General features: G+C 42.1%; 1 protein-coding gene across 7 annotated transcripts in view; it reads left to right on the top strand.

Moving 5' to 3' along the window:
- Positions 1–11,270: 11,270 nt before the first annotated feature.
- The window catches only part of phf21b (PHD finger protein 21B), an 84,286-nt gene continuing 76,309 nt past the window's right edge, over positions 11,271–19,247 (top strand). For 2 of the 7 annotated variants that reach the window (XM_048267779.1, XM_048267778.1), the window contains exon 1: positions 11,272–11,537. In XM_048267779.1, coding sequence (XP_048123736.1) covers positions 11,484–11,537 — 54 coding nt within the window. In that variant the 5' untranslated portion in view covers positions 11,272–11,483. Of the gene's footprint in view, positions 11,538–11,610; positions 11,639–11,935; positions 11,969–12,230; positions 12,297–19,247 lie in introns of those variants that run through there. The other 5 variants (XM_048267774.1, XM_048267773.1, XM_048267777.1 and 2 more) reach the window with 5 other exon arrangements.

Raw genomic sequence — 19,247 nt, 5'->3', positions numbered from 1 at the left:
TATTCGCGCGTCCTGATACTACAACACGCATGCGTATAATATCTGAGGCAGTTCAATTTCCTTATGGGAATTGTAGTTTCCCGACACAAAGCAGAAAGTGCCCAAAATTGACTGCCTCCAACAGAGGCTGGATTGTGTGTGGTAGCCTATATGTTTAGACTTGAGATGCAACGCTGAGATATACCACGCAGCCAAAATACATTTCACCCCTACTCACACTGAAGGCAAAGTAGGCCTAGCTTGTGAGACTGTGTGTGTGTGTGTGTGTGTGTGTGTGTGTGTGTGTGGGGGTTGTAGCAGATGGCAATGATCCAAGCTCTGGGGATACTACACAGTCTTGCCAAGATAGGAACAGGTGCAGGAGAAAGTAGGAAGTAAGCTGGGAGCCGTATCGGCAGCAGGAGACCCCTGACCAGCTGGCAGAGAGAGACTTGGGAGGCTTGGCAGTTGGCACTGTGAGTGTGAACTAGGGAGTGGAGTCTGACCAACAAACTGAGAAAGCCTCTTGACAGACAATAGGTCATCTTGAGGGGAGCTGGAGTCAAGAAAAACTTTCTTTCTTTTCTTTTTTTTTTTTTGGGGGGGGGGTTGTTGCCCTACTTGTATGAGCTAACTTTTACAAATAGCCCCACTGGACTAGGCTATGTGTTTAGCTCAATTCAGCATCCAAAGTTATGTTTTCTTATTGTTTGGCTCATAATTTCCCCCCACTGTCCATGTGTGATATTTTCCATTCCCCACACCACTGTGTCATATCAGCAGGGACATCTGTGGGGCCACAGGAGCCTTTGACATCACCCTGGGTGGAGGTGGGGCCAACCCTGCCCAACAAAGTGAAACAGAGCTAGCCCCCCCCCCCCCCCCCATCTCCCATGGCGAGTTGGAGATTACAGGCTTGATGAAATGGTGGGGCCCCATCATGTTCAACTAGGGAGCCTCTCAATAGAAAGAATCAGAGCAGTCCGTTCATCCTGTCACCCAATACTTGGCAAGCCCAGCCAAATCTATTAATTTTTAGATTTTTTTTGCCTGAAACTTTTGAGTGGGGGCTGCATTTTAAAACAGATTTTTTTCCTACAGTAATTCTCTCCTCTCTTTTTCTCTCTGCCCCAGAGGGATACCAGTGTTATTGACTACTATCTGTGAGGGGATGTTTAACATCAGTGATGATCGTGAATGAGGCTGCTCAAATTCCACTGTGGTACACGTCCTCTCGGGCAGTCCCGTTATATGTCTAATACCACTATTGTTTTATTCAAACCAGCTGGGAACAAATGGGAAAAAAATGGCACTATTGCACTTCTGTTTTCAGTTTGAATATAAGGTGAATCCCGTCTCAGCTCTTTAAATGCTAGTAGCCTAACATCTTCATCCCATGCTAATTTGCTAATTAATTCAGGGGCTTTGGCTTGTAATTTTTCTGTATGCAATTTTAATTGCTTATCTGCTCACATGACATATTGAAATGTCAATCAGACACTGTACACTCATAATACTGTAATTATGCACAATTAGTTAACTGTCATGTCTGGTAATTACTGAAGCGAATGTAAGAATCTAAAGAGGAAATGTAATAGGTTACTTTCTTTAAACCAACTGTTCTCATCTCATCTAGATATTTTGGTTATGTTTTGAAAATATTATTTCATTATTGAAAACAATAAAATGAAGTCTGATTCAGATTTTTTTTAATAGCCTGTTAATTATCTGGTTACTAGATGTGTCAATGTATTTTTACATCAACAGACACATCATACAGTTCACCACTTCACTCTTGACCACTTGTTCAGTGGTTCTCCTTGTTTTGAAAACTCTAAAAAGGTTATTGCCTTCTAGTGGCTGTGAAAGGTATTGGTCTGGGTTTAAAAACGGAAATATTGATCACTATTCACCATGATCATAATCAATCATGCTTGGAATTTGTTTGCATCTAGGACCCCTGCTATATTTCACACATACAGTAAGATCTTGATGGTTCTATTCATCGTGAAGCATTAGTTTTAAAAGTATTCATGCACTAGACTTGATGAGAATACATTTGTTAGTTGAGAGGGTTATTGGGTTTATTTAGATGCCCTAGTTACTCCTTTTTAATCCTTTAAATATCTGCACTGGCTGTTTTCTGTCTGATTTTGGCTTGTTATTTGCACAGATGTCATTGCCAACAAACAAAAAGTTGCTGCATCAGATTTCAGAGACAGAAGGGTCCCACTGCATTTGAATGCATTTTATGTGATGACATTAAGTCATTTAGCAGATGCTAAACTATTTACTCATCTAAACATAACCATTTACAATCTGAAATAGGCTTGTGTTCAACTCTATAGCTCAAATTGTCAAAATGAGCAGTGTCTAAATGAGGGAAAGATCACCATAATGACGCAAATAAAACATACTAAAAAATATAATGTTTACAGTCTGTCCTTCCAACTTTCAATTCAACCATTTGTCTGCACATAAGTTAATAAAGAGGTTTGAAATGATAATCACACAGCAGATGTCCAATCAGAAATTTCTTGGAGGCATCTTACATTTCTGTCCATGTTGTAAGTTGTAGTGCCCTATGACGAAGTATTAGGTTTATGGTCACTAAGTGTTTCTATGCCACCTTTGCCTTCTGAATCCTGCTGCTCACAAATCTACTGTGCCTTATTTTCTGTCTTTTTCATGTTGTCTGGCTCTGTCTTCTCTCTGTGTTTAACTGTGCTTTGCCTGCCAACTGCCAGACTGCCTTGAGCCATCACTGTGGTGTAGTAGACCTCCAACTCACAGGGCAACACTTCAGATAGGCAAACCACTCTGGGGCAAGGGGACAGCTGGGCAATGGGACAAATCCACTCTCCAAAAACACTGTTTGGATTGGCGTCGTACACATGGCAATTATTTCCCCTCGCAATTAGCCTGTGCTATAACCAATGTACAGCATGTATAGTGAACCAGTGAGCATGATCTGTACAGAGCATGTGTTGATTTGGCTCAAACGGAAAGAGATGTTAATATGCAAACGATGGTCTGGGATGTAGGCCTAAAACTTGCCTGCAGGTCTGAAATAAATTTTCAGTCATGAACATTCCTCCCATCTGCCAGCAGTGACTAACGGTGGGCGAGCCCCCTACGTTCTCGGCCTGTTTGTTTGTTCACTTTCACTTGAGTAGGCAAAATGTTAATCGTGCAACTGCTCAACGCGGGGAGTTTATCTTCATGATAAGGGTTTAATTCACTTCTTTGTGCCGGAGACAAAACAATACGGAACACCACACAAGGCGAACTAAATAAATAAATAAATAAATGAATAAACCCAGTGGATAAAAATTCAATCACCATCAGCATCCTCCACCAAAACAAACAGCAGGAGTATCCTTCAGGATGACTTTCCTCTTCTGAGTCTTCTGAGCTTCTCCGAGGGGAAGGAGAGAAGTGAGTCATTTTTTCTTAAACAAATCTCCAGGACTATTTTACTCCTATCAGCTCGTCTTTAAGGAATTGAAGGATGTGTCTAAAGCGAGGTGAAAGTAAAAACAGCAAATTTACAACAATGGGAACTGAATAAAATGGATTAATATGATGTGCATCTCTCTTATCACAGAAAAAGGTACTGATAGATTTAAGAACACTATTTAAATTTAGGCTTATGACTGATACCCTTGCAGCAAAATTATATTGAAACTAACAAAGGAAATGAGTACTTCAGGCCATCTACCATTTTCAAAGCTTTAATTGGTACTTCTATGGTAAAATAGAATTACAAGAACAAAATGTGCTGGGTGCCCGAATTCCTTGTCTCTGGCCTCTACACACACAAACACACACACACACACACACACACACGCACACACACGCACACATGCACACACACACACACAAACACACACACACACACACACACACACACACACACACACACACACAGGCGAGTGAACAAAATTAAAAGGCAATGGTTCACTTGGCTACTGTGCAGTAATCACTCTTACTCTTATCAGGGGAGCTGCCGCAAACAGAGGCTGAGAAAGAGCAGAGTGCAGTTTATTAAGGGTGATCTCAATGCTGGGGGAATGAATCACTGCCTCCACTGACTAACCCCGGATGAGTCGCGTGTTCCCGTTGGAGGAAGGGGTTGCGTGAGTGTGTGTGGTTCTGTGAGTGAGTGAGTGAGGACACTCAGTCTCAGAGGGACAAGGGCACATGTTAGTTGTTAACAGTTGTAAACATTCTCTGTGTTTACATTGCAAAATGAGATAAACACATTCAGGAAAGACCATCGTGTAGCTTACACCACTAGATGATGTTACATTCAGTTTAGCTATGCTGTTTCTGATGATTTATCAACATTCATTTAGGAAGAAAACATTATATTGTGTAATGATGCGAAGATCTTATATTGTGTAATGATGTGGGGACTCACACAAAATGCTTGTCAACAGTGAAATTATTATCTCAGTCAATGTGTTGTGCCTGGCTGTATGATGCCTTGTACATGTTTTAAATGAACTTAAAACTTTCATTTACTATTGGTGAAAAAATGTTGCCATTTGAAGAATGATAAAAACAACCACCAAGTGTTCACCACATTCTCACTAATCTACAGTTTGATTGAGATGGAATGGGAGAACCTGGACAGCATGTCACTTTTCAGAGTGTCCAGCTGTCCAGCAAAGGACATGGAAAACCTTTCTCTTCCTTCAAAAGTATAACACACCAAACTGTCCATTCATCAGCTTACAACACTTGTAGCTTGTTTCACTTTCATGACAGATTGCCAATACTGCGCTCTCTCTCTCACCAGCCGCTCTCAAGCTGATGGCAAATGTCAAAATGCTGCCTCACTCATGACCTGGGTTCAGTGTTAAAATGTCATGTTGCATGTTCAGATGACCCAGTCTTCATCTCATGCAAGCTGAAAGCGTTGCCTCGTACCGCTGCGCTGATAGCGACTACACACAGGTCATGTTCATTATTCAAAATGGCTTTTATGTATTGCATTTAGTGTGTGATGCTAATAATAAAAAAATAACCAGGGAGACCAGCGTAATGACTTAGCGTTGTGAATTAATGGAGCCGCTTCTGCTTGATTTGGTAGATGACTACTCAGGCCACATCTTGATTCCATAACCATTTAGCTCACGGGCTGTGTGCTTCGCTTAACCTCTTTTTATTTCTGTGGAGTCAACGACAGTAAATAGTGCTTGACAAACTGCACACATAAAACCACCCCAAATTTGGAACCCTGCTGCCCTATCATCCTGTTACATCTCTCCGGCACTACTTATCAATACGGACAATCTTCCCAAATCCTCAAGCGTCAAAAAATTAATGGGGGAGAGAGCGAAGCATAAACACATTTGCATAATTGTGCATATTTAATCCTCACCCACCCCTCAGTTCTAAGTTTGCCATGACCTCTGACCCAGGAATTAAAAGTTACAGCAAAGACAGAGCAGAGTGCAGATTGGCGATGAGGGAGGGGGCAGCTGATGTCAGGACCAGGGAGTTTAGTTGGGCCGGATGATCCCCCTCTCTCTCTCTCTTGCTCTCCCTCTCCTCCACCCTCCCCCACTTTTCTCTCTTTCTCTCTCTCTCTCTTTCTCACTCCCTCTCTTTTTCTCTCTCCCTCTCTTTTTCTCTCTGTTTCTGTTTTCCACTTGGCTGGTTGGCGTGCTTATTCACGACGGTGCCCGAGGCAACACTGAGCACTTGGCAGATTATGGCGTACGCTAAGCGCAGCCCTGGGCCCTTGCAGTCCCGGCTCTCTCTCTCTCTCTCTCTCTCTCTCTCTCTCTCTCTCTCTCTCTCTCTCTCTCTCCGAGGACTATGTTCGTCGCCGCAACTGAGCATGAGTGACAGACTCTGCTCTATTCCAGGAAAGTGTGTTACTCACTCAATCAGCCATCCAGAGACTTTTCATGGTGCCTACTACTCCCTCTTCCCCCTTGCCCTCTGCACATGGTGGAGATCCACTGGGGTTGTCTGCACTAGTACAAGCAACAGGTCTGAAAGGCTCTGATAGGGTCCAGAGACCCACACGGCCTTTACCCGCACGCTCCACATCATGCCACCACAAAGAGGGTCTACTTATTCAAACTTGTGGACAACACGCTGCAGCCAGAATACTGATCTTATGTTACATTCTGACTGACATTCTGAGTGTTCATTTTCATTTCACTGAGATACTAGTCTGGCAATAGAGTCATGTTTCCCTCGGCTACCATAGTGGCTAGCCAAAAAGTGATGAGTGATAGTTTGAAAATTGGAAGTGGTTGTGGTAACCGGTTGTAGCAACGCCTGCAAACAACAAAAAATTGCAGTCAGAAGAATGTTACATTTATGTACAGCAAAGGTAGGCCTAAATACATCGTTTTCTGTCTGCCAATGCGTTTTTTTTATCAGTTTGTAAAGGTAAGAAGCGTTAGGAACACAAAAGTCTATGCCTATTATTATGATGCTAGGGTTGGAAACGTTTCCTAATTGTGAGAGGCCAGACTATCTTCATAGTGAAATGAAGTGAAATGAAGCAATGAGTCTGGAAACCAGGCTACATTCTGACCCCTGTGCACCACAACCACACTGCAAAACCATCCATCAGGAGTACCACCACCAAACCATCCCTACAGTAGTTATGGTTATGGTATTAAGCAGACGCTTTTGTCCAAAGCGACATACAAATCACAACAATATAATAGTTACATTTAAGAGTAAACAATTTAAAAAGTTGGGAAGACTACACCAAGGAGAACAGCAATAATAAATAACAATGTCAACTCAATTAATAGCCTAATAAAAAAAGAAATACTATAAAACCATAACGCATAAGAAATGCTTAATAAACTAAGTGCATGTTGAACGGATTTGCCTTTAGACCCCTCTTGAAAGACCCAAACCTATCACAGGAATGGAGAGCACTGGGCAACTCATTTCACCAACAAGGAACCACTGAAGAAAAGTGTTGAATTTGACCTTGTATTTAGATAGATAGATAGATAGATAGATAGATACTTTATTGATCCCAGGGGAAATTCAAGAAATGTATGGCTAGTCGACATAGCTAGGCAAAATATGCAAAAAGGTGTGTTTAGGCGGAATCTGCAAAAAGATGTAACTATGGAGTTAATTCGGGGCCTTTAAAATTTTGAGTTTGTGAATACTTTTTTGCCGCTGTGAGAAGAATTGTGTACATACATGTGATTTACATATGTGTGCATACGTTTTATAGCTGTAGAAATATTTTGTGCATGTGTGAAAAAGTGAATATTTTGATATATTTTGCAAATGCACTCCGATTCCCTCCCTTCTTACATTCCTGTGTGAGGTTGAAGCTGGAACCTTGAGACACTGAAGATACAGGACTCAAGTTACACATATGAATAACTATGTTGTAACTATGATATGATACAACTTTTCTGGCTATTGCATGCTAGCCCGGCTCCTTAACCACTACGCTACCACCCTGCCCTCACCATGATAATATAACATTAAAATAAAGGGTTTACTTAAAAGCACATGATTTGTACAGGTAAAACATTTCTTTGCACATGCCCAAATTATTTTACACAGCTACAAAACTTTGTCACATGTGAACATCTTTTCACAAGCTCAAAATATTAAAGTCCCTGAATTAACTCCACATGGAACTGCTCAGATGTGACATTCCAGAATAGCAGGGAGAGATTTTAAGAGGCACTCTGCATAAGAGTGCTCATCTTTGGAGTGTGTGAACAGAGTACTGTGATAGCAAGTGCGATGTGTGAGAGCTGTTTACTTAATGGGCTGCTGTCATTGAATATGCACTGAGATGAGACAGACTCTGCTGGCCGTTTGAAAGCATCTGCGGCTCTCAACCCAGACTACCTAGCGGTTAATTAAAGAGTTGAAAGCAGCAAATTGATGCAAAAACGGCAGGAAAGGACATGCCTCTTTCAGATTTGCATTTTGTGGGCGTATCTGTCTTTCTATTTACTGATACCGCAGAATGTATACCCTGAATATGGTTAAAGTAACCATATCACTGCAACTCACATTTTAGAGATTTTAATTGAATATAACCTGTGATCTATAAATAAAACACGAGTCAGTGTCAGTAGGCCTATACCTATATTATCAGAGTGAGGGCAATGAAGAACTTGACTTGCACTCATTTTTCTCAAAGATACTTTATGCACCATGCACGAGTATGACTTGCACTTTGCTGAACTCTGCTTTGAGCACTTAATGATCAAATAATGTATGATCATTTATTTCAAAAGAATCATTTAAATGTTGACCTGAACTACTTGGGTCGAAAACTGATGCTAACAAGTAGCCTAGCCAAGGCTCAGCATACTGCCATACCCTTTCATTATCTAAATGAGCAAAATGAACATATTAAATTAATCCATGAGAATGGGATTAAAACTCAAATACAAAGTTTAATTAAATTCCTCCAGCTGAATTGTTTCCAGCTAATTTGTTGTCTTGATGTGAACTGATGGACCAGCCAGCTATATTTACTTGAAGCATTCTGTACTCAAACACTATTTACTCAAATAGGCTACAGACAAAGGATGTGCGGGGGGAATTCGATCCGGAGTTGGGAATGTTATAAATACCCGAGCCATCCTCGCTTGGCAAACAAGGGGAAGAGAAAAATGACCAACAAAATCCTCCCAGAAAAGGGTTCTAGCTCGTTGACGTCAGAGTGTCGTAACCTACTCAAGGTATCTTGCAATTGAAAGCGACCGCTGGTCATTTTCAGAGAGGAGTTCAAGAGTTTCATCGCTGAGCCGTGAAATGAAAAGTAACAGCTGATGTAGTGCCGTGGCGGCACCACCAGCGCTTTCGACCTGTGCTGGGTGGGGGAGGGGTCGGTCGACTCACGTGGAAAAGAAACTCATATCCACTCTCTCAACTCAGCCAAATAGGGAGCAAGATTTTTCCTCTAAAATACAACACTTCGAGGAGTGTGCCTGATCGTGTATCTGATCTGTCAGTTTTAAAGCAAAACACGGTGATCCGCGAAGACAGAATCTAGACAAAACGCCCACCAAAATAGGACAGCGAATTCCCTCGGGATTTGAGCTATATGCATTAACATGCCAAATCTTGAGTCAAAAGGTCCGATGAAAAGCTAAATAAAAAGATTTGAGGCGCGCATATGTGAAATTAAATGGGAGTCTGCAAAGTAAACACAAGAGTGTATGAAACGGAGGCAGGCAGCAGTGCTGCTGTCCATGGTGCTTAAGTTTCGGTCTCTTTAAACTCTCGCCCTCTTCAGTTGACAGCCTACCCTTTTATTCTGTAGTATTCTAACACACAGGTTTTATTCACAGCTTTTAAAATATGCCCACAGTTGTTTCTAAATTGTTTACTATTTCTTCATGGGTTATACCTTACGAATTGGGATCTGAAAAGGCAATTTTTGAATATGTGTGCTGAAACTAAGAATAGGATACAGCTATTTTGGCACTCCTTTAACACGGCTGATGTAAAATACTCAGCTATGCTATCTCAGATCCTCATCAACTCTCAACTCACATCCGCTCCGAGGCCAGCCCACTGCGTGACGCTGATTCGCCCCTCCACATCCTCACTCGCGTCGGTCTGAAGGCATATGCATCAGCGGCAACTCCTGATTGGTCGCCGGCCGGCCAAACACGGAAAGATCTCCAATTGCGACTTGACTGGTCTGCTTGGGAGGAGGAATGCTGGGGAGGGGGAGGGGAACGCCATCCTTGAACAGTCGGGGTAGAGAGTGTCAGCAAGGGGGAAGGAGCATTTATAAGCAAGACGTCACACTGTTAGCCGGCTCATGACCCGATTTTCATTAGTTAGATAAAGTCTATATTGTTCTTAATTTGAATTTGGCGGTAGATTCTTTAACACTGTACTAGCTCAAAAAAGAAAGACAGTGAAAATATCCCTATCTTTCCCCCATGAAAAAAAAAAACATTGTGGAAAATTAGGGCATTCTTTGATGACTTTGAGGATTATAAGTGACAGTTTGCAAGGCGGAAAATAACCAAATGTATAATGAAAGCCACACATACACTTACTTTAATAAAAACTAGATAAAACTTATATTGACCTACATAGGCTAGTTCTGTTGTTTGAGATGTAAAACACATTATCTAATGAAGTTAAGAGGAACGGATGATTTTTATTTACATCTTAATAGCTGGAGGGGATGGATGCTCATTTACATGTGGAGGAGACAGAGCACAAAAGTAATGAGAGGCCTGTAGAGGTTCTGAAAGGGGGAGGAGTCTACAAGGAGAAAGCAGAGGGCCATCAAAAAAAATACTAATCCTCTGGCAGGATGACCATTGTTTTGGTTTTATGGTTCACAATCATTTGGTCAGAGAGCTCCATCTGTGATGTTTAGTAACTGGACTAACTCCTACCTTATTCCATCCAATAGCAGTTTAGATGTACAGTTATTTCAGTGAGTCTGTCCATCTATTGTTGTATTATCTATAGGCCTACTTGTTTATGAGTTTTACAAACCAACCAGGTTTTCCTACATGGAAAAATGAATTAGGCCAGATGAAGAGCATATTTGTAAATAGTATATATCTCAGACTACATTAAACTATCAGCTAACACATCCATCTTGGATGTCATTCACATTAATACTTGTATTGGATTAAATTAATAAATATAGCTATGAGGTCATGTGTTGGTAAGAATAACTACTTTACTCACAAGCCATGAGTTTATGGCTTGTTATGAACTTAAGAAATAACAAATATGACATATGTCCTATTCAAAACTAGAGAAACAACAGGCTGCTGACTATTAAGTTGTGTCTTATTATACAAAATAATAAAATATATAAATAGCATAACATGTAGCCTAAGTGTCTAAAATATAGACTATGATATTGTCCATACACTGACTAACAAAGTATGTAGTTTTGAGAGCCTAAGAAACAGAATATTACTACTTGTGCTGCCCATGAGGACTTTCTTTAATAGGCCTACTTGTCCTTGCAATATTGTAGATCGGCCGCCTGTATATGTTTCCGGGAGTGCGCATGACTGAGCGTATGCTTGTGTGACAGAGGGGGGAGAGGAAGACAGGCGAGGGGAGATTTCTGTTCTTTCACTGCTCCATCCGGGAACTTTCGAATTAGCATTGACAGCCGAAGCGCAACTTTTCCCCAGGCAAAGTGAAATCAAGCCGCGGACTCGGACAAAATATAGTCCCCCATTTTCAACTCAAAATAACATTAAGAAATATATATCCAGCCTTACAACGGAATACGTCCTCGCGGTGCTATTTTTGGGGTGGATCTGTCCGATTGCTGAAATCTTTTCGCTCTCTTTGGAGCACTTTGCTCACTGGCGTAAAGTGAGTGATGAGTCCGGTACCCAGTAAAGAAGCGAGAACTTGCTTTGCAGCCTGAGTAGTTCTTCTTTCGATTGTTATTGTCGCTTTTAAAAAAACCTTTATTTTACGGAAACTTCCCCGTGATTGAAGCGAAAGTGGAACAAAAGTGCTTTTGAAGTCGGAACATGGAACTACAAGGCCTGCAAGAGGCGTTGAAAGTAGAAATCCAATGTCATCAGGTAACGGAAACATCGTATTATTATACCATTACTGGTCTTATGAACGAGTGAGAGCTAGAACAAATCTGATGGGATCAAACGTGAGAGGTTAGCATTCCGAGGTAATAAGTGCTCCATCTAGCATATTTCACCTCTGTGTCTGGTGACGCCGTAACATACACTTCGAATAGAGATTGTTAATGTACTTTTTGGAGTACTTTGCTAATGTCGTGCGTCTTTTTAGAGCAACAAGGATTTGGAGAAATAATGCGGTGGTTTTGTGTAGCGATCAGAACGAGACTTGAATATTTATGAGGTGCAAGAAACTGACTCGCTGTATGCTCGCCGCTTTGTTCCTCCCTAACATACTAACTTGAGACACTTTTTGTAATTCACCTCTCGTTCTTTTCTTCGTTTAGAAACTAGTTGCACAGATGAAGCAAGACCCACAGGTAAATGTCTATTTGTAAAGCATTGTGGTTGTCTTCGGAATAAGGCAGTTACATTGAGTGTACGAGAAACTTTATCAGCATAAATCTCATCCTGTTTCCTTTAGAGCTCGTAGTTAGACATTTCCCAGCTTTGTCTTCAATGTGACTTTGCTGGAAAACGTTACGTATCAATTCAAGTTTTTGTCAGTATCGGCATTGTTCCACTTGGTATTTTGGTTCTTTTAAGCAGTATACTTACTGATGATGTTTTGTTCAATTATAGGATGGCGAGCTTAAGAAACAGCTTCACGACAGACAGACAAGAATAACAGCCTTAAGCGAAAAACAAGTAAGATTTTACGTATATTTGCAACATGGTCCTTTATTAGTAATCATTTTTCATGTCACGGCGTTGCCTTGTATTGTGATGGACCGTTATGTTTAGGGCAATTTTGTTTTCTCAAATGTCTGAAAAGTAATGGAATTCGTGTTTGATTGGGTCTGGTTAAGTCGTCATACGAAAGAAGTGCCTTGAGTACATCGCGAAATTGTCTGATTACTCTAAGTTGTGTAACATGAAATGTTGAAAATTTTAGCGTCCATTTTGAGTAGGTCGACATGTTTCTGGAGAGTAATAAAGGATATGCTTTCAAGTATCCGGTGTTCACTTTTGGACAACAAGCGACACATTATGCAATTTAAGTGCATGTCTTGACATATCAAGACGACTGTTAAGTTTGTAATTTCATAAATAGACTAATTTGTTACTTTATTTCCAGTCTTGGGTATTATTTCTTCTTGGTCACATGACGACGTGGTAGCATTTGATTCGATCTCTCTGGTGCACTTTTACTTTTTACAATCTTGAATCAAACGGTGTTAGACGATTAACTTTCATTGTTTCCTAAACAATCTAAACTGATTGTAGGCCGAAATCAGAGGTATAATCGTGAAATGTTAGTGGTAGGACTTGGCGAGGGAGTTCTTCCGCCTAGAGGAGCTATTTTTCAGCACCACGAACAGATGCCATAGAATGCTTAAAGTCACAATGCTTGCTCCGTAGTCCCTCGTTGAATTTGTGAAGTTCCCCAAGCAACTATGGGTAACAACAACGTGAAATAAACAGAAACATTAAGACCAGTGTTAAAATTGTTTGTTGTTTGGTCTTTTCGAGTCCTCGTTGAAGGCGTTTTGCCTTCCCATAAGTTTAATCGATCGTGTTTCCTTTGGAATGCAGTTTTCAGCACTTGGAACAGCGCCTTGATTTTTGGCCTCTGCATTTAAACGTGTTTCAAATGCTCAACGACACAGATTGTGATAAAATACTGAACATCCTCACTATATACTTGAGTTTAACGTAGTTCGATGTATTTCAAACAAAATGTTAGCGTTTAGCCTCTATTTGTTGTATGTTTTTGCAGAGCGCTTCAGTTTGATAGTGGAAGCTTCCATTTTGTGCGAGAAGGGGTGTTGGTTTCTTCCTAACATGGAGAAAAAGTCTGCAGAGTTTCGTGGTGGGGGATGGGTCTCATTCATGCCGAACATTACCATTTTGATTGCTTTGATGCTGTTTTTGGAGGAGGGGGAGGGGAGGTAGAAAGAGAGAAAAAGCGAGTCAGCACAGCGCAAGGGATGTTTAATCACCAGACAGAGCGTATTCTGTTCTATTTTACTAGCAAATATGACCTCCACTTTTCAGTGGGCTCGGGTTTGGGCGATGTAGAAGCAAGTTGTTGTCGACCACGAAAGGATTTCTACTTGGCAGACATTCGGAGGTTACTGATGTAGCACCTGAAGAATACAGATGGTTGTGTTTACTTTTGTGCACGAGTCCATTTTGTACAGACAGTTCATTTATTATAAATGCGCTTGTGTAAGCATAATATATAATGAATAATAATCACCTCCAAACCACTTTCTATTGAAATTCAAACAACGTATCCAAACACCATATGTTGTACTGGAGTTTGTTGTAATTGCGGCCAAATTATTGAGTTTACATTCTTAAGCATAAATGTAACTCAATTTTTTTAAGACATCCAAAACTGTTTATTTTGGATGCAGGAAAAGTCATATAACAAATGAAAACTAAAACAGACAATATCTGCCCCTGTTGTTTAAGTTTGTTAAGTGTCAATAATGGCATTATCTAATGTAAGCCTAATGTACTTTGTTGTTTAACACTTGCATTGTGATGTTGTGATCTATCTTTTCAAAAGAGGCAGGCATTAGTGTACATTTGAGTAAATCTGACAATTGTAATGGCTTATATTAAGTTACTGTGTCATGTTTTGTTCTAAGCACAGTACAATTTATTCCTGTGGGCATAGCAGCAGTTTCTGAGCATAGATATGACATTAATTGCAGTTGAGGCATATCAGAACACCTTTATCAGACAGGGCCCGTTCGGCCCTTTAGTCGGCCTACAAGATATGGCAGAAGCCCCAACTATGTAGTAAAAAACAAAAATAGCTACTTTTCTCTTTCACTGTTTGAGTCAATGCTGTTGCCATGATGATCCGCTGATGACGAAACATTGGTGGATATGCTGACATGCTAACTTCAGATTCTACAGATGTACAGACTGTATCTTACTTAAAGCAATGACATGGACACTCTCTTGGTGTCTTCCACCACTTTTATTGGCTTATCTTGGTACCATGCATGTTCTTCCCCTTTTTCACAATTTGATTTGTTTTGGCATGTGGTTGTTACAAGACACCATAAACCAGTATAAGACTGACTAATACAGCTTAGTGTTCCCATGAGGGCAGGGTATATATTGTAAAGTGTCCAACTGCAATTCCATATTTAGTTGAGAATGCACCTTTAACCAATTGAGCCACTGGGATAGGTGCAAGAAACAGCATGCATGGCTATTGTGTCCTGTCCCTGAACTTGTTAATTTTGTGGACAAAGCACAGAGAGTTTGGCTAAAGTCGTAACTTATGTGCCTAAAGTCGTAACTTATGTGATATCATTTTGATTTGTGGGGCTCCTGTTAGACTGGGCCTGGCCACAACTGCATCCTTTGCATGTCCCATAGTGGCAATACAGCTTTAAGGCATGGACATAGTCAGTCTCTCCACAAAGAAAAGACAACAGTGAGCAGACAGCTATAGGACAGGCCTGAAGTTAGTGTATCGTGGAAGATGACCTAGAGTACACCTGCTTGTTAAGTTGTTTGTGTTCTAAGCTAATTATGCATGCATGTAAGTCGTGAAGAATCCAAACGTTTTTCACCAGGAAATGTTCGGTGTAGTTTTGGGATCTTGCAGTTATTCAAATATGTTTATTTGGCTCTGAGCTTTATTAGGATGGCGTAAGTGCAGGGACTGCTAAGCCGATGGCAAAGAACCTCATCGCAAGAGAATAGTCATTTTGTTCAGCAGTTCTGTCTTGAGTGATCTGGTGTTTCCCTTAGGGCCTACTGTCCAATACTATATTGTATTTTATTTATCTCATACTTTCCTGTCCCCCCCCAGTCTCATGACAAGGAATTCATCTCACATTGTCTCATTTCTCTTCTGCTTTGCATGTAACTGCATATAAACAAGTGGAATGTTTTCTTCTGCTAGACCGTGGCACGCTTGCTCTTTGTTGCATCACTGAAGTCGTCACACATTCCTCGGATGTGCTGGGCAGAGTGAGCTCTCATGTTGTGCATGCTACCTTGGCCTGTATTTCTGTACAGAGACACACAACAAAGTGCTCCCATTCATTTTAGCCTACAAACTCTCTTTCTAGTGTTGTTCACCCCTTCCAAAGTTTGCATGTTTTTTTGCTAACTGTGCATTTCTATGTGTGATTCAGGCTAATAGCCATTAGCATGATGAAATGGGAAAATCCACTTGTAAAAGGCATATTTCAGCACCAAAATGTTTAATCTTTTCTCCTCTGAGCCGTGCGGAGGCCTTCCTCATTAAGCCATTTTTTCCTGAGTTTTTCTCCGGCTCTCTCCATGGAAGGGATTACTTGCATCACTTATTTATTTGGATTCTCTGTGTTATACCCACGCTCCTGTTCAAATTAATTAATACAGCTTCTCGGCAGATAAGAGGAGATGTGGAAAGTGAAGGGAGGTTGCTACTAGTGTAAATAAACATTTTACTCACTAACTTACTTGTTTTGTTTGTGGCCCTGGTGTGGTGGTTAGGCTTAGAGAAAGTGACTCTGTAGCTGTGTCACAGAGAGCTATTTGGTTACTGTGTGTGCATATATAGAAACAGGAGGAAGAGAAAGGAAAGGAAAAAAGAAAAGGATGGAAAAAAAAAAGAAACAGATCATCTGGGAGGAAGAACTCCAGCCAAAAGACAATACAGGATATGCAGTGAGAGATGGAGAGAGACAGTGGGAGCCTTCTAGAGAGCTATTCACAGCAACTCTTAGAAAGAACCATAGTAATACTATAAAGATCCCTATAGTAGTTATTTGGTAGTTTATTATACTGCTATACTGTTCTGTAATACCTAATATCCTTCTCACAAAATATGATGAGATTCCTATAGTTCTTTTTCATAAGGGAAGAGGGAAGAGGCAGAAGAGAAACAAATGCTAGAGCCTAGGAACAATAGAGAAGGGCTGACAAGAACCAAACTGACACTGACTGAAAGAAGTCTTGGGCGTTTAGGAGGGGGCCTTTGGATATGGTGGATGAATAAAAAAGATTGGTCAGATTCGAAGAAAAAAAAAAAAAAAAAAAAAACTAGTGAGACAGTGACATGCAAGATGGCTGTGGGTACGCTATGGATATGCTCAGAAGAGCACAACTCTTGGCTCTGTCTATTTTGCTTGGTAGCAATTCAGCATCCTGTCAGGAGCCATTATCCTGAATCTGTGAGCCGGTCCGGGTCATACCGGCATCTGATTGGCCTGATTCACCTGTGGCAGCCTCCGCCACGGACGCCAGAGATTGGACGAGGCAGACAGAGAACTGGGCCCCAGGCCGGATATGACTGGGCAAGTTCTGTGTCCTCCATAGCCACTGCCAAATCCACGGCCCTGCAGTTAATTGCAGTACACTATGTTTACTCACAATCTTTTGGCTCCGGGCGCCTTTACCCAATCCCCAAAGTGGCCAGAGGGAATGTTCGGGGCATTTAGAAATGAGGCAATTAAAAAAGGTACTTTCCAATACAGCCTTGTGATGGACTTTAACAGCGGAGAACATTCCCAGAAAACGGACAGTGACAGATTTGAGTGATGGGTCGAGTGATAGGTACTGAATAATACTGCCATTCCATAGCTCCTATTAAAAGGAGCAGACCACCATACAGTGAATGGACAGGTTTTTCAGTCTGTCCTTGTTTGTTGAGTACAGGACACTGTGCTTGGGATGAAGGTTGACTTTTGGCAAGCTGTGTGGAATTGGCTGGAAGGATAGGGACATGAGCAGAAAGAGAGAGACAGAGAGAGAGAGAGAGAGAGAGAGAGAGAGAGAGAGAGAGAGAGAGAGAGAAGGGAGAGAGTGATGGGAGTATGATGAGTAATGTTGTGCTTCCTGTGGGGATGGGTTTTTTAGTCCCCTCCAGCTGGAGAAGGGAGCAGGGGCTGAGTGGCAGCTTGTGCTGGGTGAAAGGTTGGGGAGGTAACGTTTCGATTGGGGCAGCACGCCCCAGCTCCCAGCTCCACTTACAGCTGCTCGCCCATATAAGGTGAAGTGGTGGGAGGGGCTTTAAGGATGGATGGGGTGGCGTGGGGGTAGTCCCAAGTAAATTGGCCTTGTTGGTGTTAATTCAAAGCACTAATGGGTAGTATTGTCTCTAGTTGTTTTGTCACCTCAGCAACACTGCAAGGGATGAGTGGAATGAAACAGTGTTCTATCTTAAGGCAGAGGAAACAGCTGATTGCACACTCATGTCTTATGTCTCCTGTGAGTTACTCGAGAAAAATAAAAGCTGGAAATGGTGAAAGACCATTTAGAGGGGTTTTTCGCCCCAAGATGTGTTCACTCTGCCTGGTACAATCCCCAGTCCGTGTCTCACCCAGCTGGGGTAAGGCCCAGGCCATCCTGCTATGTGAAGTAGAAAGCCCACAAAGGCTTAAAAACGCTCAGTGATTTGACATTTGAGAAGAGAAGGGGAGCCGTGTCTCTGTGTCCACAGTGGGGGGCAGTGATATTGCTTTCCCATCCCACCCCCCCCCCTCCTCCATCTCCTTGTGCTCCCCATCCGCGCCGGGCTGGAGTGAGGAGGTGACGAAAGATGGGCCTCTGGACTGGTAAACTGCCCCGAGTGTCCCGCAGGACTGATGGCGAGATTGTCAGTTGTTCCCTGTAAAACTTTACCAGCAGAAGATCCTGGCAGTGTGGAGTCATCTGTGCTGGCATGGCAAAGGAACAGAGATTTAATATAAGGGAGAGGTTTTACAGAACTTGGCAGACGCAGCATTCTCTTTTGGCTTGTCCTAACCAAACCTCATTCACCCCCTCAGAAAACAATATTTCATCGCTAGCTTCAGTCCAGACCCATTTAGTTTGAGCTCTCAAAGGGTTCGAGCACCAAATCCATGGGAATTGTTGATTGTGAGATAATTTCCATTCATTTTTTCCCCTGCTGGTGGCTTGGAGACTGGATGTTTTCTATGATGATTCTCCCGATGAAAGCTTTTTGTATGCAAGTGCATGTGTGCGCACATATATGTGTGGCCATGGATGTGTCATCAATGAACATGTATGCGTGTGTGTATGTGTGTGTGTGTGTGTGTGTGTGTGTGTGTGTGTGTGTGTGTATGGTCCTAGTGTAGTATGCATAAGTTGCCTGGAGGCTTCCCTTGCTGCTCACCAATCACCCCCCCCCTCGCTCCTCTCTGGTGACTTAAAGGTCCGCTCCTCCTCCCTCTAAAGGTCAACTCCAGGGCTCTGTACAGTTGGAAGACTCCCCTTCCAAACACTGTGTGACCGACCACTCGTGGTAGTGGACCGAAAGAGGGTCCATTGGGAGGGGGGGGCTGAGGGGTTGGGGCGGGAGGTGTGTGTGTGTGTGTGTGTGTGGGGGGGGGGGGGTTGAGTGTGGAGAGGAACGAGAGGAAGAACAGGAAGAAAGGATGGATGTTAGCGTGCACTGCAGGTGGAGGATCTGTTCCAAAAGAAAGCATGCGTGACGTAGGGAGACGGAGCAGAGAGAAGGGGTGTGGGGGGGTGTTACCAAAGGGCATCCAAATGTCATGAAAAGAGTTGTGGCGGATTCCTTCCTCCCCTAAATCTCCCGGGTCTGTAAATCAGGCCCAGGTTTTTTCTTTTTGTTTGGCGCCAGGCCGTGCAGGCCTTCAGCCTTCAGCCCCCCTTTGTTTGCAGATTCTC

This window comes from Alosa alosa, chromosome 17 (genome assembly GCF_017589495.1).
Source record: "Alosa alosa isolate M-15738 ecotype Scorff River chromosome 17, AALO_Geno_1.1, whole genome shotgun sequence".
Lineage (NCBI taxonomy): Eukaryota > Metazoa > Chordata > Actinopteri > Clupeiformes > Clupeidae > Alosa > Alosa alosa.
Note: the sequence above shows the minus strand (reverse complement) of the source record. Positions and strands in the feature narration are given on the sequence as shown.